Genomic DNA, 20975 nt, shown 5'->3' on the forward strand with positions numbered 1-20975 from the left:
CTAGTTGACCACAAAGGCCTCTGTATGAGACCATTACGATTTTAGAATGATCCTGGCTCATTTTTGACAATCAAGGCATCTCTTCATCTTGCCTGTCTATCACATTGTCTTTACTAATCTTAAATTGAACCTACTACACCTTCAAAGGGGGAATCATAGACATAAAGTTATGTGCGACTATTTGCAAAGAATAAAAGTAAAGAATGACCTATCCTACAAAATGATGTAGGATTCACATTAGGTATTACACATCGAATATATATGAAGACATCAAAAATTGATATCTATATCTTCTGACAGAAAAACACATTTAGACAAATCTGTCTTATTTTAGATAACCTCAGTCCATAAATGATAGGGTTAAAGAGTCCTTGGATTGTTACAAAGTACAGCGATAAAACAATACGCAATATCCTGGGAACACTGGTCATATTATATCTACTCTGAAATATTTCAAATCCACACCCAAAGGTGAAGATCAGTAGGGAGGCGATGTGGGGGGTGCAGGTACTGACTGCTTTCTGTCTGGTCTCTTTAGAACCATTGACACAAACCCTGAGGATCTTGGTGTAGGAGAACATGATGGGGATCAATGGAACCCCAATGGTCACAAATGATGCAAAAAGACCCCAGACATTGTTTACTGTGGTATCAGAACACGCGAGTTTGGTCACATAGTAGATTTGACAGTACATCCGGTCTATGACATTCCCACAGAGTTTTAAACGGAAAGTCAGAAAAGTAGAAACTAGGAACTTGATAAGAGAGTAGAGCCATACGAGAGCGATCAACAGAGCCACCTTGCAAGAGGTCAGCCGAGCCTTATAATGCAGAGGACAGCAGATAGCAAGGTACCTATCATAGGACATCACAGCCAGGTTACTAAACTCCACAGTGGCATAGGTGTACAAGCAGTAGATCTGAAGGAAACACATGGATCTAGATATGGTGTGAGTGTCTGAGGTGATCTGCAGCAGGAGGAATGGAAATAGACCAGCGCTACCATACAGTTCATTAACCAACAGGCTACACAGAAACACATACATAGGCTCATGTAGGCTTCTTTTCATACAAATAGTTACAATGAGAAAAGCATTTGCAACCACAATCACAATGTACAGCATCAAAACAATCACAAAATATAAGTACTTCAGATAGCCCATGTCCAGGTAGGCAGTCAGTACGAAATATGGAATCTGGCTTGAATTGACCATGATACCTTTCACTCTCAGAAGAAGTTCATCACAGGAGATTATTGAGCCTTCGTTCCTTTTTTAGGAAAGTTATTCGCCTTGTTGTCTTTTAGAAGAATATACCTACATCGATCACTTCAAGTTACAAACAAGACCCATATCTTATATAGACACTTTCCATCAGAACATTTGGTGTGATCCCCACACCTGACTGCCACACACTTACCAATCCCTCTCTGAGCCTAGAACATGACCTCACATCTCACAGATGTAGCAGACATTGCGGCCTCTGGTCTAACCAGGACCTCCAGTCCATCAGACTGAGCTAAGGCTCTCCTCTGCTCCTATAAAGCTTCTCTCAGCCCCAAGAACCATGGGAGCAGGACCTCTGACATCATCAACAAATGGAACAGGCTATTCATTTACACGTGCACATTGGTGGCTGGTTGTGGTAAAACAGTATGACCTACATCTCACGCCTGGGGAACATCAAGGATTAAATATTGCTCTATTTGATCCTTGTCTTTCTAAATTCTAACAATTATGACAATTCCCAACAATTATAATGAATCTGATAGTGCTGAAAAAATATTTGGTGTAAATATTGACTTGTTCATATTGAACTTATAAAGATAAATATGCAATGGAGGCGTTCCCTAGGGCTCTGTCTGTGGAACCCTCCTCTTCCTCGTTTACTGCCCCCACCTCTCTGTGGAACCCTCCTCTTCTTCGTTTACAGCCCCCACCTCTCTGTGGAACCCTCCTCTTCCTCGTTTACAGCCCCCACCTCTCTGTGGAACCCTCCTCTTCCTCGTTTACAGACCCCACCTCTCTGTGGAACCCTCCTCTTCCTCGTTTACAGTCCCCACCTCTCTGTGGAACCCTCCTCTTCCTCGTTTACAGACCCCACCTCTCTGTGGAACCCTCCTCTTCCTCGTTTACAGCCCCCACCTCTCTGTGGAACCCTCCTCTTCCTCGTTTACAGACCCCACCTCTCTGTGGAACCCTCCTCTTCCTCGTTTACACCCCCACCTCTCTGTGGAACCCTCCTCTTCCTCGTTTACACCCCCACCTCTCTGTGGAACCCTCCTCTTCCTCGTTTACAGCCCCCCCCCCCTCTGGGAGGCCATCACCAAATGCGTCTTCTATTGAACACATCTCCAGATTGACTGAAGTAGTCAGTATGTACTACAAGAAGTAGTTAATAAAAAATATATGAAGTAATTAGTGTGGACTATATGAAGTAGTTAATATGTACTATATGAAGTAGTCATTATCAAATATATGAAGTAGTTAGTGTGTACTATATGAAGTAGTTAATATGTACTATATGAAGTAGTCATTATCAAATATATGAAGTAGTTATTTTGTACTATATGAGGTAGATATTATGTTCTAAATGAAGTAGTTAATTGAACTATATGAATTAGTTATTATGGACTATATCAAGTATTCAATATGGACTATATGAAGTGGTTATTATGTACTATATAAAGTAGTTATCATGTACTTCATGAAGCAGTTGATATATACTATATGAAGTAGTTAATATAAACTATATGAAGTAGTTATTGTGTAGCATATGAAGTAGTTATTGTAATGTCTGTAGCTAACTACTAACAGGCATATTTATTTGGACACGACTACGTGTGAGTTCTTCTCAGTGTTCGGTTTAATCCAGAACTGCCAAACGGAACAACGCAATGCATTAATGTCTATCCTTCTTCTTCTACTTGGCACAGAACAATGCCCTAGGCTATGACACTGACCGCCAGTGGTCACTACCTGTCATTACCTCTCCCCCCTTAAAGATGTTGCCCTTATCAATTCACATGAACTTCTAGCGTCTAGTAAACAATTAACACTTCTGTATGTGAACAATATTTCTTATTGAAACGTGACTGTATACAACCATCAGACCTTAATGTTGTCTAATAAAAATTACCATCTCTATTCATACTGTAACAAAACATAACATTCCTACTGTCTTGTCTTTCCTGAACAAGTGCATTTCGTATTAATGTAAATCAGAAATAGCAAAAGTGCATTTTCTGTTAATGTAAATCAGAAATAATGAAAGTGCATTTTCTGCAACAAAAATCATTCATTAATCAAACAAATCATTCATTGCTCAAACATTTCCCTTTCTTTTTCTTTTCTTTTTTCTCTCCCCAAAAGTCCCTACTGCAAAGTCTCTTGACCCTGAGTCTTTCCCCCAAAACAGCCCCACAGTCCCTGTTCACCACTTCAGTTTGACCGGAGGCTTGCTCACTCTGCCAGAACGAGTGACGATCTCAGTCCCTTGTGGTCGTGTGGGAGTTTATTGTGACCCCGCACCCTGTGTGTCCCCACTGTCAGTATCCGTGACCTCTGGAGTCACCTGGTCAGAACTCTCACTGACAGGCGTAGACTGCAGGTGGCATCTGTTCCTCCTGTAGCGCTCACCTTGTGCGGTCTCCACGCTATAGGACCTTGGAGTGGAGCTAGAGCTATGAACAACAGCAGGCGTTGTCCGCTGTTTCTGTCCATCCAGTTTCATTAGTGTGGAGTCCCCCGGGCTCAGGGGTGGTAGGACCTTGACTCCATTTCTGCGGTTGTAGAAATAGGCCTGCCGCTGCTTGGCTGCAGCGTCAGCCTTCCTGATCCCATCCTCGTTGGACCAGTTAGGTCCCAGATTGTCCTGCAAGATGGGCAAGGTGGTCCTAATTTTCCTGCCCATCAACAGTTCTGCTGGACTGATTCCTGTCGACAAGGTGGGTGTGGCTCTGTAAGTGATTAGTGCCAGGAGGGGGTCTTTCTGTCCCAATATAGACTTAGCTATCTGAACTGCCCTCTCTGCCTGCCCGTTACTCTAGGGGTAGCTAGGGCTTGATGTGATATGTACAAAATCATAGTCCTCACTAAACTCCCTCATCTCTGCTGAAGCTAGCTGGGGCCCATTATCATTCACTATCACTTCGGGGATACCGAAACGTGCAAATGTGGCTTTCATCTTAGGTACAACCTGGTGCAAATTGTAAATTGTAAATAGTAAATTGTAATTTGGTAGGAATTGTAGGCAGATTCAAAATTTCTAGATATCTGGAGTAATAATCTGACACTACTAAGTAGTTGTGCTTCTTGTACTCGCGCAGATCTATAGCAATTTTCTGCGATGGCCTGGATGGGAGCTCACTGGGCACTGGAGCTGCCTATCATTGGTGGGGCTGGGACCTGGTCCATAACAGCCTCAATGTGTGCTGCTACCTCCTCATGACAGACCCCATCCCCCTGACATTGCTCTGGGACCCTAGACAGTGCATCTGCCACTGCTAATGTCTTACCAGGTGCATGCTCTGCGGTGGCGTTGAACCGCATCAGTCTCATCAGCAGCCTCTGGCACCTTATTGGCACGCAGTCCAGATCCTTGCTGTTCATGAGGGGTACCAGTGGTTTGTGATCGGCCACCAGTTTAAAACTGTCCAGTCCATAAAGGTACTTGTCGAAGCGTTCACAGGCCCAAACGCTGGCAAGGCACTCCTTCTCGATCTGGGCGTACCGTTTCTCCACATCACTCAATGGTCTGGAGCAGTAGTCCACAGGTTTCCAGCTCTCTCTATGCTGCTGGAGCAGGACGCCCCCCAGCCCGTAGCTGCTGGAGTCTGCTGACACGATGGTGGGCTTGTTGGCATCATGGCAGGTAAGTACCGGGGCTGTGGCTAATGCATTCTTTAGATTTCTGAAAGCTTCACAGTGTGCAGCACCCCACGTCCACTCTGTATCTCCCCTCAGTAGCTCATACAGTGGATGTGCCACTGTTGATGGCTCTGGGATGAACTTGGCTAAATAATTCACCATGCCTAAGAATCGCTTGAGCCCCACCGCCTTGATGACCTTCAACACTTCATCTAAGCGTTGGTCATGCAGCTCCTCGGTCTCAGCATGGACTATACCAAAGAGGCCAATTCTGGAGACACATGCTCTATTGCAGTGTGGGCATGGATGTGAGGTGCAAGGGGGAGAGATTGGGGTGGCCTGTTTTGTGGTGAACCCCTCCTTCCTTTGCTGCTGCTTGAGTTTTGCCGCCTGTCGAAGTTGGTCCTCATGGAAAGTGGCCCCTTCCCTCTCAGGCCGTTTCTCCAGGTGGAGGGTTAGGGTTAGGGTTAGGGTTAGGGTTAGGCCGTTTAGGGTTAGGGTTAGGGTTAGGGTCAGGCCGTTTCTCCAGGTGGATCTGTGTTGAGGTTTGTCCTAATGTTGTCCTTGCGATGTTTTTCTGGCCTCCAGGTGCATGGTGGCCAATTGAAAGCTGGGAGTAGAATACCTGCTTTGGGAGGAGAGTATCGGGCACCCATATGACATGGCCTGTCCATCGCAGCCGACGCTTTGTGATAGTGGTGGTGATGCTGTGTATGTTTGCATCAGCCAGGATGCTGATGTTTGTCCACTTCTCTTCCCAGCTGACACCCAGGATTTTTCTGAGTTGTCTCTGATGGTAGGACTCCAAAGATCATAGATGCCTGCTGTATGTTGTCCATGTCTCTGCACCATTGAGGAGTGCGGGAAGGTGATTGCTCCATATACAAACAAATTAGTCCTAGCAAGCAATCTGGATTCTCACAGACCCTTTTGCAGAGCTTTGCAAAAGCTCCACTTACACAGCAGATTTTATTTTGTACTTCACCGTCAATGTCTGCTTTTTAGGAGAGGTGGCTACCCAGATATGGAAGTGGTCCACATTCAGAAGGCATTCATTTGCAATTGTTATTGTCTGGTGGAGGCTGATGGAGAACCTGGGTCTTTTTGATGTTCAGGGTCAGTCCAAGGAACTTGTTAGCCCAAGCAAAAGCATTCAATGTGATCTGTAGATCTTCTTCTGTGTGGGCCACAATAGCATTGTCATATGCATATATCGCGGCTCCAGGAGAGGGAGAGCTTTGATTTGGCTTTAATCTGTTTAGGTTGAACAGTTTGCCATCTGTTCTGAAGACTGGAAACCGGGCGGTAGATTGTTACCAATGAGGTGGAGGATGGCTGCTATAAAGACTGTGAAAAGGGTTGGGGCAATAATGCAGCCTTGTTAGACTCCAGTTTCAACCTTGAAAGGTTCAGTCTCAGAGCCATTGCAGAGGACAGCTGCTGACATGTTTTCATGGAGCAGTCTCAGGATCCTGATGTACTTTTCTGGGCATCCACACTTGGATAGGATTGTCCAAACGGCCTGGCGGTTACTGAATCGATGGCTTTTGTTAGATCTATGAAGGCCATACATAGTGATTTGTTTTTTCTTGTAGCTGTCTGGTTGTGAAGATCATGTCAGTTGTGCCACAGGCAGAACGTAAGCCACACTGTGTTTCAGGGAGGACTTCCTCTGATAGACGGAGGAATCTCTTAAAAATAATGCGGGTGATGATCTTCCCGTTGGTAAATAGGAGTGAGATTCCCCTGTAGTTTCCACAATCTGCTTTGTCACCTTTCTTGAAAAGGATGACAATCAGTGCATCCGTGAGGTCTGATGGTATCTCCTCACACCTCACCACACTCTCAACGTCCATCCGTACTGGTCATTGCTCTTGTGAGATGTAAATTACGTCTGTCCCTGGCTCGAACAATAACGTAGTCGATCAGATGCCAATGCTTGGATTGAGGGTGCATGGAGTTGATATTCCCTCCTCCCTCTTTTCCCATGGTGCCACTCCATGTTGTATAATCCCGACCCACCCTGGCATTGAAGTCCCCAAGGAGGATGATTATGTCTTCTTTTGTGATGGCTGACAAGATGTTATCTAGGCTGGCATAGAAGGCTTCTTTGATGACATCTTGTGAATCCAGAGTGGGAGCATATGCACACACGACAGTGGCCATCCGGTTGCTTTCCAGCGTTAGCCGGGCTGTCATAAGGCGCTCGCTGATGCCCTGGGGCAGTTCATTGAGTTGCCTTACCAGGTTGCTTTTGATGGCAAAGCAAACCTTGGTTCACCAGCAGGCCTGCCCTTCCAAAAGAAGTTATATCCTCCCTTTTCCTCTCTCAGTTTCCTTTCTTCCGCCATTCTGGTCTTGGATAAGGCTGCAATGTCAACATTGAACCTTTGCAGTTCTCTTGCTACGAAGGCTGTGAGTCTTTCTGGCCGTTCATTGGAGTCATTGTCAAGAAGGGTGCGAACGTTGCACGCTGTTTTTCTCTGTTTTCTCTGTTTCTTTTTCTGACCGCATGGAGGAAATCCCAGTGGACGCGGTAATCCAGCGGGGAAGGTAGTGAGGCAGGCAATCTCTTGGGATGATGTGAGGAGGGATTGCACAAGGTAAAGTTCTGTATTTTATTTTTGTAGTGATATAGCTCTTATGTACTGATTAAGTATTAATATGTACTATATTAATTAGTTACAATACAATTATAAACTACCATGACTCGACTCCTATTAACCCTTAATCTACTAAACTGTGACTCTGAGAATAGTGGATCATTACACCAGGCCACAACTAAACAAAGCGTTCCGACCGAGAGCAGAATCTCAAAAGAGGAGTTACTGGCTGTAGGGTAATGTCAGAGAAGCCAGAATTTCCATTTATGCAATTTCCCATAATTTTGGATGGCATGTTATGCTAATTATGGGATTCAGTACAGTACATTTGTAACTTATGTACATTGAACCATCAAATAACATTATGCAGTTAAGAAGCAATCACTAACAATTAACAAATGGTCCAGTAATCATTTACTAATGGTGTTCATGTTTACTCTTGGTGTACATGTCAACTGAGGCAGTGGTGTTCATGTTAACTACTAAGGCATTCATTAATACATTTTTTCTTCTATTCTCTATTCAACCTAACCAACTAACCCTAACGTTAACCCTAACCACAGGCCCACGCCTATGCTGAGGCTCATAATACTTCAGACCTGGTGTTGAACATGCTATAGGTCCATGACCTGGTGTTGATCATGCTATAGGTTCATGACCTGGTGTTGAGCATACTATAGGTCCATGACCTGGTGTTGAGCATACTATAGGTCCATGACCTGGTGTTGAACATGCTATAGGTCCATGACCCGGTGTTGAGCATACTATAGGTCCATGACCTGGTGTTGATCATGCTATAGGTCCATGACCTGGTGTTGATCATGCTATAGGTCCATGACCTGGTGTTGAGCATACTATAGGTCCATGACCTGGTGTTGAGCATACTATAGGTCCATGACCTGGTGTTGAACATACTATAGGTCCATGACCTGGTGTTGAGCATGCTATAGATCCATGACCTGGTGTTGAACATGCTATAGGTCCATGACCTGGTGTTGAGCATACTATAGGTCCATGACCTGGTGTTGAGCATACTATAGATCCATGACCTGGTGTTGAGCATACTATAGGTCCATGGGAATAACCATGCGATTTGAATGGTATTAGGGCAGCATGAACCAGAGGAATATCTCAAAATGTTTTGTGTTCAGTTCAACCTTTATCAATAAGATATTGTAAATGAAGCCAGTGGAAACACTAAGCCATTTTAAATGACACACCAAGCTTGAAAGAGATTCATTTGTTGATCAGAGGAATATTTAAAAATGTTTTGTGGTCAGTTCAACCTTTATCAATAAGAATGAAACACGTTTATGCAATATTGTCCCATTTCTAAAATTGCAAATCAGGATTTTGAAGTTCTTCAAAACAAACCAGGGAATAGTTTTGGATCCGGGCAACTAGATGAAATCAGCTTACATCATGGTTTGTGTTTCTAAACCATTGACCACAGAAGGGTCATTACTAGTTGAAGTGGATCTTTAGTATGTTTGACTTGTCTCTACAGCTGTGGAAACCACTGATTTACTGGGAAAAAGGGCAAATACAAGACAACATGAACATTATTGTTTATATTTTATTAATGCATGGTTAAAGTTGTTGCAGTTCAGAATCAAATGATACAATTTGAGCGTGACTATTTAAGGAATGCCATTGCCGTCCATTAGCTCTTTGTGGGTGAAAGTGTGGAAATCTGTTCCTATTTGACCACAAAGGCCTCTGTATGAGACCATTACGATTTTAGAATGATCCTGGCTCATTTTTGACCAATCAAGGCATCTCCTCATCTTGCCTGTCTATCACATTTTCTTTAAAACTCTTAAATCGAACCTACTACACTTTTTCAGGGGAAATCATAGGCATAAAGTTATGTGCGAATAGTTGCAAAGAATAAAAGTAAAAAAGTGACCTATCCTACACAATTATGTAGGATTCCCATTAGGTATTATACATCGAATATATATGAAGACATCAAAAAGTGATATCTAAATCTTCTTTCGGAAAAAGTGATTTCTACAAATCTGTCTTATTTTAGATAACCTGAGTCCATAAATTATAGGGCTAAAGAGTCCTTGGATTGTTACAAAGTACAGCGATAAAACAATACGCAATATCCTGGGAACACTGGTCATATTATATCTACTCTGAAATATTTCAAATCCACACCCAAAGGTGAAGATCAGTAGGGAGGCGATGTGGGGGGTGCAGGTACTGACTGCTTTCTGTCTGGTCTCTTTAGAACCATTGACACAAACCCTGAGGATCTTGGTGTAGGAGAACAGGATGGGGATCAATGGAACCCCAATGGTCACAAATGATGCAAAAAGACCCCAGACATTGTTTACTGTGGTATCAGAACACGCGAGTTTGGTCACATAGTAGATTTGACAGTATAGTCGGTCTATGACGTTCCCACAGAGTTTTAAACGGAAAGTCAGAAAAGTAGAAACTAGGAACTTGATAAGAGAGTAGAGCCATATGAGAGCGATGAACAGAGCCACCTTGTTAGAGGTCAGCCGAGCCTTATAATGCAGAGGACAGCAGATAGCAAGGTACCTATCATAGGACATCACAGCCAGGTTACTAAACTCCACAGTGCCATAGGTGTACAAGCAGTAGATCTGAAGGAAACATATGGATCTAGATATGGTGTGAGTGTCTGAGGTGATCTGCAGCAGGAGGAATGGAAATAGACCAGCGCTACCATACAGTTCATTAACCAACAGGCTACACAGAAACACATACATAGGCTCATGTAGGCTTCTTTTCATACAAATAGTTACAATGAGAAAAGCATTTGCAACCACAATCACAATGTACAGCATCAAAAGAATCACAAAATATAAGTACTTCAGATAGCCCATGTCCAGGTATTCAGTCAGTAGGAAATATGGAAACTGACTTGAATTGACCATGATACCTTTCACTCTCAGAAGAAGTTCGTCACAGGAGATTATTGAGCATCCATTCCTGCAATAGAAATATTATTCACCTTGTTGTCTTTCAGAAGAATATCCCTACATCGATCACTTCAAACTACAAACAAGACCCCCATCTTATTTCTGAAGACACTTTCCATCAGATCATTTAGTGTTATCCCCACACCTGACCGCCACACACTTACCACTCCCTCTCTGAGCCTAGAACATGACCTCACATCTTTAAAACTGTTTCATATGACAGAGGGAAGATGTAGCAGACATTGTGGCCTCTGGTCTAACCAGAACCTCCAGTCCATCAGACTGAGCTAAGGCTCTTCTCTGCTCCTATAAAGCTTCTCTCAGCCCCAGGAACCATGGGAGCAGGACCTCTGACATCATCAACAAAGGACCAAATGGAACCTGCTACATCTTTTAGGCATACACATTGGTGCATAACTTATTTATTTTCTTTTTTATTACACCTATTAATATTAAAAACAGATACTTAACAAAGCTGTATTTAAATATAAGTCTTATCATTAATTAAGTGAGTAATGCAGTGCTCAACTTTGGTTCTTCTTAAATTGTATTCTTTCTTTCATTCATTCATTCATTCATTCATTCATTCATTCATTCATTCATACACACACACACACACACACACACACACACACACACACACACACACACACACACACACACACACACACACACACACACACACACACACACACACACACACACACACACACACTCATTCATTCATTCATTCATTCTTTCTTTCTTTCTTTCTTTCTTTCTTTCTTTCTTTCTTTCTTTCTTTCTTTCTTTCTTTCTCTCTTTCTTTCTTTTTTTCTTCCTTTCTTATTCTCTTTGAACTTTTTGACCTTTCTCCTTCCACAAAGTTTCACAGAGGGACTAATGATCAGATTAGCTTGGTATCGCATGCTTCCATTCAAAAAGTTTAAGTATTTTTAACTTTAAGATATTCTACTTTAAAATATATATTTTACAATGGAAGTCAATGGGAGGACAGCAAAGTCCATTATCTGAGACTTGAAGTTCTTAGTCTTCAAACTTAAAAATGTTAACGGTTAGCCTTCGTTCAAACATTTAACAAATCATCCAACTTGTATCTTCAAGATTGCTATAGATCCATGACCTGGTGTTGAACATGCTATAGGTCCATTACCTGGGGTTGAACACGCTAATGGACTATGACCTGCTTTTGAACATGCTATAGGTCCATGGGAATCATCAAGTGATTTAAATGGTAGCAGGTCAGCTTGGATTATAAGAGCCAGTGGAAACATGTTCATTCAATTCAATTCAATTTTATTTGTGTAGCCCTTAATCACCATTGCAGTCTTAAGGTGCTTAACAGGCCAAATATGTTCAGCCGATGGGTCCCCCAATGAAGCACTAAACCATATCGAATTACATGCCAAGCTCTTCAGAGATTCATTTGTTGATCAAAAATGTTTTTTGTTCAGTTCAACGTTTATCAATAAGAAATTGTAAATTAAACAAGTTTACACAAAAGAGTCCGATTTCCAAATTGCAAATCAGGAATTTGAAGTTCTAAACATACCGCTTTAAAACCAGGGAATATGTTTTGATCCAGGCAACTAGATGAAATCAGGCAACATAAAGATTTGTGTTTCTAAACCAGTGACCACAGAAGGGTCAATACAATTTGGAGTGGACCTTTAGACAGTTTGACTTGTGTATACAGCTGTAGAAACCACTTGTTTACTGGGAAAGAAGGGAAAATATAAGACAACATGAACAATATTGTATTAATTTTATTAATGCATGGTTAAAGTTGTAGTAGTTAAGTTTCAAAAGCTTCAATTTGAGGGAGACTATTTAATGAATTCCATTGCCGTCCATTAGCTCTTAGTGGGTGGAAGTGTGAAAATCGGTTCGTAGTAGACCACATAGGCCTCTGCATGAGACCATTACGATTTTAGAATGATCCTGGCAAATTTTTGACCAATCAAGGCATCTCTTTCCTGATTGGCTAGAGGAATTCATCTTGCCTGTCTATCACATTTTCTTTTCAACTCTTAAATCTGCCCTACTTCCTTTAAAGGGGAAATCACATGAATAAAGTTATGTGCAACTAGTTGCAAATAATAAAAGTAAAAAATTACCTATCCTACACAGATATGCAGGATTCACATTAAGTATTATTCATATCAATATATGTGAAGTTATTACAAAGTTATAGCTATAACTTCTGACAGCAAAACTGATTTCTACACATCTGTCTTATTTTAGATAACCTCAGCCCATAAATGATAGGGTTAAAGATTGGTTGGATGGTTAGAAAGTACAGCGATAAAACGATACGTATTATCCTGGGAACACCGGTCATATTGAATCTACTCTGAAATATTTCAAAACAACACCCAAAAGAGAAATTGATCAGGGAGGCGATGTGGGGGGTGCAGGTACTGACTGCTTTCTGTCTGGTCTCTTTAGAACCAACGACACAAACCCTGAGGATCTTGATGTAGGAGAACAGGATGGGGATCAATGGAACAAAAACGGTCAGAAATGTTGCAAAAAGTCCGTAGATATTGTTAACTGTGGTAACAGAACATGCCAGTTTGACCACGTGGTAATTATGACAGTAAAGCCGGTCTGTGACGTTCCCACACAGCGTTAAACGAAGATTCAGACAAAGGGGTATTATGAACTTGATAAGAGAGTACAGCCATATGAGAGCGATCAACAGAGCCACCTTGTTAGAGGTCAGCCGAGCCTTATAATGCAGAGGACAGCAGATAGCAAGGTACCTATCATAGGACATCACAGCCAGGTTACAAAACTCCACCGATGCATAGGTGTACAAGCAGTAGATCTGAAGGAAACACATGGATCTAGATATGGTGTGAGTGTCTGAGGGGATCTGCAGCAGGAGGAATGGAAATAGACCAGCGCTACCATACAGCTGATTAACCAACAGGCTACACAGAAACACATACATAGGCTCATGTAGGCTCCTCTTCATACAAATAGTTACAATGAGAAAAGCATTCGCAAACACAATCACAATGTACAGAAACAAAACAATCACGAAATATAAGTACTTCAGATAGCCCATGTCCAGGTAGGCAGTCAGTATGAAATATGGAAACTGGCTTGAATTGACCATGATAACTTTCACTCTCAGAAGAAGTTCATCACAGGAGATTGGTATTTTTTCCTGTTTTATGAATATTATTCGTCTTGTTGTCTTTTCGAAGATTGTCCCTACATTATTCTCTTCAAACTAAAAATAAGTCTCATATCTGATCACGTTTCTCATCTCGGACATCAGAAGACACTTTCCATCTGAACATTTAGTGTGATCCCCACACATTTACATTCAGGGCATTTAGCAGACGCTTTAATACAAAGCGACTTACAATAAGTACATTTGTCATAAAAGGTGAAACAATATATCGCTGTCGGTGCAGTAAAGATGTTCACAGAACCTAGTGCAAGTAGCAATCTCTAGGCTAACCAATTCCCCGTATACAGCAGTGATAGCAGCTACTGCATAAGCTACACAATTAAGTAGGCTACTATGAATAAGTACAACATACATCAAGTGCTTACAATAAGTGTGGATACATTAAGTAACTGCCACACACTTACCACTCCCTCTCTGAGCCTAGAACATGACCTCACATCGATAAAACAGTTTCTGCTTTAACCAGGACCTCCAGTCCATCAGACTGAGCTAAGGCTCTTCTCTGCTCCTTAAAGCTTCTCTCAATAGCAGTAACCATGGGAGCAGGACCTCTGACATCATCAACAAAGGAACCAGCTACATCTTTTAGACGCACACATTGAGGCATAACTTCTTTATTAACATTTTATTACAGCTATTAATGCTGAAAACAGATATTTCACACAGCTGTATTCAACTAAAAGTCTCATCATCATTAATCAGAGGAGTGCTGCATACAGTGCTGAACTATTGTTCTTCTTAAGTATTATTCTTTCTTTCCTTCTTTCTTTAAAGTTGTTCGGATTCAAATGCTACCACTTGAGCGTCACTATGCAAGGAATGCCGAAGGCCTTCCACTATCTTTTAGTAATCTCCAATTCAAAGAAGCCAACATAAAACGGAAGAAATGCTTGTATCTCACCAATAAAATTACCACAAATGAAAATCTTAGGTTAATGCAATATAAATTGATGACAAGAATATACTACACTAGAGATAAATTACACACGTTTTATTCAGACTCCTCTGACCAGTGTGTGGCATTGTATGAAAGTGAACAAAGGATGGAAGGAAATCCAAGAATGGACATCAAGTATTTGTAAAACGAAACTGCAGTTTTCAGCTCAGCTGTGTATTTTTCAGAATCCCGATGGTGTAAGGTACCCTTAGGGATGGCAGATTAGGTTTTCTTCCCTTGTTTATAAGAAGCTCATCTTAAAAAAACTGGAAAGAAGCAGAGGCACCTACATTAAAGAGCTGGAAAGAACTTATGAAATATTATTTAACCATTGAAAATACATTGTTTGAGGATATCAATAGAACAAAACAATTTAATGAACTATGGAAACACATTTATGAGGCATTATGAGAAATAATGCTTGTAGCATCGCTAGGAAAGGTGGGGAACTACAGTGGAGATCACAGGACATAGAAACAATGTTTGAGTATGTGAGTGTGAGTGTGTGTGTGTGTGTGTGTGTGTGTGTGTGTGTGTGTGTGTGTGTGTTCGTGTGTGTGTGTGTGTGTTTGTGTGTGTGTGTGTGTGTGTGTGTGTGTGTGTGTGTGTGTGTGTGTGTGTGTGTGTGTGTGTGTGTGTGTGTGTGTGTGTGTGTGTGTGTGTGTGTGTGCGTGTGAACATGCAATCAAATTACTGATTATTTTCTGCATTTTATCAAACAGTGAACAACATATACACTTGTGCTTCTTTTTTCTCTTATTTCTTGTCTGTTTTGTTTATTTGCTTGTTCTTACAAAAACAACTAAAATCAAATAAAAATAATTATACAAAAAAATAATTATCCTGGCTCATTTTTAACCAATCAAGGCGTCTCTTTCCTGATTGGCTAGAGGAATTCATCTTGCCTGTCTATCACATTCTCTTAACAACTCTTAAATTGAACCTACTACACCTTTTAAGGGGAAATCACGTGAATAGATTATGTGCGACTTGTTGCAAATAATAAAAGTAAAAAATGACCTAAATATGTAGGGTTAGGATTAGGTATTATACATCTAATACATATAACTATATCTGATTTCTACAAATCTGTCTTATTTTAGATAACCTCAGTCCATAAATGATAGGGTTGAAGAGTCCTTGGATTGTTACAAAGTACAGCGATAAAACAATCCGCAATATCCTTGGAACACTGGTCATATTATATCTACTCTGAAATATTTCAAATCCACACCCAAAGGTGAAGATCAGTAGGGAGGCGATGTGGGGGGTGCAGGTACTGACTGCTTTCTGTCTGGTCTCTTTAGAACCATTGACACAAACCCTGAGGATCTTGGTGTAGGAGAACACGATGGGGAACAATGGAACCCCAATGGTCACAAATGTTGCAAAAAGTCCCCAGACATTGTTTACTGTGGTATCAGAACACGCGAGTTTGGTCACATAGTAGTTTTGACAGTATAGTCGGCCTATGACGTTCCCACAGAGTTTTAAACGGAAAGTCAGAAAAATGGAAACTAGGAACTTGATAAGAGAGTACAGCCATACGAGAGCGATCAATAGAGCCACCTTGTTAGAGGTCAGCCGAGCCTTATAATGCAGAGGACAGCAGATAGCAAGGTACCTATCATAGGACATCACAGCCAGGTTACAAAACTCTACAGTGGCATACGTATGCAAGCAGTAGATCTGAAGGAAACATATGGATCTAGATATGGTGTGAGTGTCTGAGGTGATCTGCAGCAGGAGGAATGGAAATAGACCAGCGCTACCATACAGTTCATTAACCAACAGGCTACACAGAAACACATACATAGGCTCATGTAGGCTTCTTTTCATACAAATAGTTACAATGAGAAAAGCATTTGCAACCACAATCACAATGTACAGAATCAAAACAATCACAAAATATAAGTACTTCAGATAGCCCATGTCCAGGTATTCAGTCAGTATGAAATATGGAAACTGGCTTGAATTGACCATGATACCTTTCACTCTCAGAAGAAGTTCATCACAGGAGATTATTGAGCGTTCGTTCCTGTTATAGGAGTATTATTCGTCTTGTTGTCTTTAGAAGAATGTCCCTACATCGATCACTTCAAGTTACAAACAAGACCCCCATCTTATTTCTGAAGACACTTTCCATCAGATCATTTAGTGTGATCGCCACCTGACTGCCACACACTTACCACTCCCTCTCTGAGCCTAGAACATGACCCCACATCTTTAAAATTGTTTCAAATGACAGAGAGAAGATGTAGCAGACATTGTGGCCTCTGGTCTAACCCGGACCTCCAGTCCATCAGACTGAGCTAAGGCTCTCCTCTGCTCCTATAAAGCTTCTCTCAGCCCCAGGAACCATGGGAGCAGGACCTCTGACATCATCAACAAAGGACCAAATGGAACTAGTTACATTTTTTACGAGTACACGTTGATGCATATTTTCTTTATTAGGGTTCCGAGCAGCGAAGCTGCTTGGTCCCCTATTGTTTCCGTAACGTTTTATTTTTTTCTCAAATTCTGTAAAAGTCTTACTGCAGCCTATCGAAAACTCTTGACATTTTCAGGTATGGTTACCAATAACCCCCACTACCCATAAACCCAAATGTGGCGGTGTGGTACTACACCCAAAGGTGGTGCTATTATAAAAAATCATGAATTAGGCTTATTTATCCTCACCAGATTGACCTGGACTCAATATTATTTCAGAATAGGAATCTCTAGAATCAGATGCATTTATAAAATATTATAAACATGAGCTACAACACAGGCTACAGAACTAATCAAACATTCATATCCTCAATTCTTAGTTTTACTTATTATATCATATCTAATGGTTTTGACTTTCCACCCTTGTTACATAAGGTTCTTCTGTCTTTATCTTTATATTTGTTCGCTGAATGAGCTCAGGAAAATGGGACAAAGTAAAGTTTCGTACCACTTATATAGTATTAAAGTAGTGTAGACTTAATTTAGTACTTATTAACTACTTCATATAGTACATAATAACTACATCATATAGTTTATATAATTACTTATTAATATACTACAGATTCACTACTTTCTACTGCACATAATAACTAGGCCTACATCATATAGTTTATGTAAAACTTTAATATAGTCCATATTAACTACTACATTAAGTACAGAACTTCTATGGTAGAGCTCCATATAGTTTATAATAACTATTTCACATTGTGCCAAGCGATAAATTCATAAAGAACATACAATCTACTTCATTTAGTTTATAGGTGAGTGTTGCAAGCAGCGTAATGTGTAATCGGCCATTCGAGTCGCTCATTCTTTTACCATTCTGATTGGTGGAGGGCTAGCAGCTTGACTAGCGAATCAGTGAAGCCCGGAAGTGAGGATGGTAAGATTCAGATTCAGATTCAGATTCAGAAAACTTTATTGTCTGTCGTAACAGAAAATCTTCTTTGCCGTGGCTCGACGTACAAACATGAAAACATGAAAATGTACTGATAGGCATTCATACAACATTGATCTCTGAGAGCACACACAATGTGTATAGATCTTAAAACAAGTATAAATATTAATATAAGCATACCAGATCGAAGAAGAGGACCTGCTACTTCTGGTTTTCGTGTTTTTTGGCCCACAATACAGATTAGTGGCGCCTGTTGTTTTGGAGACATTACATCTCGCACAAGCGCGGAACGTACGGCGTCGGCTGTAATCCCGTAGGTGTGTACCGCCCATGTCGGTGTTCGAGTCGGCCAGATTAAATAGCCCGACTTCATTTACCGACGCGAATCGGGCAGTTGGTCCGGTGTGTGGTTGCCTTTAGCCGTGCTTCTTTCATTCTTTCTTTATTATTCTTACACATTTTGGGACCCTACTTCTTCCACAATTCTTCACCTAGACTCCATTCCAATTTCAAAATGTTAATATTAGCTTGGAATCACATGATACCATTCAAATGTCTTCAATATTTTAACTTTTTAGAATATTCTTCCTTTGAAATATAATTTTTTGTAATGGAAATCAAAGGGAGGATGGTGGAGCCAGCCGCCCTGTGTCTGACACTTCAACTACTTCAGACTTCGCAACCGTGTCAATTTTAAACCATTAACCTTTGTTAATTCATTTTAGTTTTTCTAGTTAGGTGAGTGCTGCATCATGCAGCGCTTAACTATTCTTAAATTGTATTCTTTCTTTCTTTATTATTCTGTTCAAACTTCGGGACCTTACTCCTTCCAAAGTTTTTCACCTAGAGACTCTATTACAATTTTCAAACGTTCAGACTAGCTTGGAATCACGAGCTTCTATTTAAATTTTTCTTAATATTTTAAACATTTTAAGATATTCTAATTTTAAATATTGTTTTTTACAAAACATTGGGAGGACGGCAAAGGCCATTCTCTGAACTTCAACTACCTCAGATTTCTTGGTACATTTTTAACCGTTAACCTTCACTCAAGCATTCAAATCAACACTTTCTCAAACAAATCAACACACTTTGATCTTCAAATATCTATAAACAAATTTTCAATATATATATAAATATCTATATACTAGAGCTGTCAGTTAAACGCGTTATTAACGGCGCTAACGCAAACCAAATTTAACGGCGTTAAAAATTTTATCGCGCGATTAACGCAATTACTTTATAAAAAAAAAAAAAAAAACTTTTTTTTTTTTTTTTTTCTTTGGCTCAAAACAAAGAAGCAGTAGCCTGACTGCTATGTTCAAATGACATTAGTTCAAAGCAGTCGTTTAATTGCACTATAGGCTCTTTTTTTGTATCGTCCTGTTTTGATCAGTGTAAATGCCAATGTTGTTATCAATAAAAAATCATTTGCACAAGGCAAGCCGATGCACTTCACCATGTTGATAAGAGAATTAAAATGAGAAGAATTATGGGACAAAAAAATCAAGGGATATTTAGCATAGAAAAAGAATTTGCGATTAATCGCGATTAATTAGAGTTAACTATGACATTAATGCGATTAATCACGATTAAATATTTTAATCGCTTGACAGCTCTACTATATACTAGAGCTGTCAAGCGATTAAAATATTTAATCGTGATTAATCGCATTAATGTCATAGTTAACTATTATTAATCGCGATTAATCGCAAATTATTTTTCTATGCTAAATATCCCTTGATTTTTTTGTCCCATAATTCTTCTCATTTTAATTCTCTTATCAACATGGTGAAGTGCATCGGCTTGCCTTGTGCAAATGATTTTTTATTGATAACAACATTGGCATATACTGATCAAAACAGGACGATACAAAAAAAGAGCCTATAGTGCAATTAAACGACTGCTTTGAACAAATGTCATTTGAACATAGCAGTCAGGCTACTGCTTCTTTGTTTTGAGCCCAAAATTTTTTTTTTTTTTATTATTTTTTTTAATAAAATAATTACGCTAATCGCGCGATAAAATTTTTAACGCCGTTAAATGTGGTTTGCGTTAACGCCGTTAATAACGCGTTTAACTGACAGCTCTACTATATACCTTTTCCAAATCAGCTAACTTCACCCGCCTCTTCTATTTTCAGTTGGTCTCATTGACCTCCGTTGAGGCTAGAGCGTGATGACATCACCCGCGCTAGCCCACGGCGGCTATCACAAAAGCTAACTATTTCGGACGTTGAGGAGCCTTGGAACGTCAATATCTAACCTTCTTGCTACCCTGGCGCTAAAATGTTAACCTATTGGTAATATGATTGTTCTATATCGGGCATTTAAACCACATAAAGCCATATCAACCCCCGTTTATATGGCTAGATGCTAGGTGCTTTTACATATGCGGTTTACTTCCGGTAGAAGCTAAATGCTAACAAAAATGTTTAAACTATACTTTTCACGTCATGCTATCTACACAAAGTGTCAGATGAAAGCTGAGACTCAAAGATTATTTAGATGAACTAGTTGTTTTTAGGAATAAGGGCAATAACAGCTACTTTACATTTGATCTCAAATGTATTCAAACTTTATCACATTAGCAATTTGTTTAACTCTTCACATCATTTGGTTCCAACCATTTAAAAGATTTGAAATAGTTTGCATACATTGTTCACTCCATTTATTTTACTTTCATTTGTTCAATTCCCTTTACTGGATTTAAGCCATTGAACATTTATTTTGGTATTAAACTATATCTGTATTAAAAATATTCTTAACCTCACTTTGTACTACAGCACTCACCACATCTTCTGCAAGAAATACATGACTATTTTTTGATTGGTTATTAACATTAATAATGGTCTTATGAGTTTCTCATAGTTGTTAATAAACGCATTACAAACCCATTTATTGAGCCTTACTAACTGACTTATTATGTCATTGTTAGACCTTTACTAAGCATTTTTTTATGCTTATTAAGTCTAATAATCCATTAACCTGCCAATTATGCATTTTGCAGGAATT

At 40.2% G+C, this 20975-nt stretch overlaps 4 protein-coding genes across 4 annotated transcripts; all 4 read right to left on the reverse strand.

Moving 5' to 3' along the window:
* Positions 1-284: 284 nt before the first annotated feature.
* LOC115561028 (olfactory receptor 1509-like) lies at positions 285-1214 on the reverse strand. The gene has a single exon (XM_030380799.1). It carries the CDS (start codon positions 1212-1214, stop codon positions 285-287), a length of 930 nt encoding a protein of 309 aa, XP_030236659.1.
* An 8242-nt stretch (positions 1215-9456) lies between these two features.
* Positions 9457-10401, reverse strand: LOC115561029 (putative gustatory receptor clone PTE03). The gene has a single exon (XM_030380800.1). It carries the CDS (start codon positions 10384-10386, stop codon positions 9457-9459), a length of 930 nt encoding a protein of 309 aa, XP_030236660.1. The 5' UTR covers positions 10387-10401.
* Positions 10402-12101: 1700 nt separating this feature from the next.
* Positions 12102-14105, reverse strand: LOC115561735 (putative gustatory receptor clone PTE03). The gene has a single exon (XM_030381955.1). It carries the CDS (start codon positions 13553-13555, stop codon positions 12626-12628), a length of 930 nt encoding a protein of 309 aa, XP_030237815.1. The 5' UTR covers positions 13556-14105; the 3' UTR covers positions 12102-12625.
* A 1536-nt stretch (positions 14106-15641) lies between these two features.
* Positions 15642-16556, reverse strand: LOC115561030 (putative gustatory receptor clone PTE03). The gene has a single exon (XM_030380801.1). The coding sequence runs from the start codon at positions 16554-16556 to the stop codon at positions 15642-15644; it is 915 nt and encodes a 304-aa protein (XP_030236661.1).
* Between the last annotated feature and the right edge of the window lie 4419 nt (positions 16557-20975).

Source organism: Gadus morhua, chromosome 16, assembly GCF_902167405.1.
Source record: "Gadus morhua chromosome 16, gadMor3.0, whole genome shotgun sequence".
In the NCBI taxonomy this organism is placed as follows: Eukaryota; Metazoa; Chordata; class Actinopteri; order Gadiformes; family Gadidae; genus Gadus; species Gadus morhua.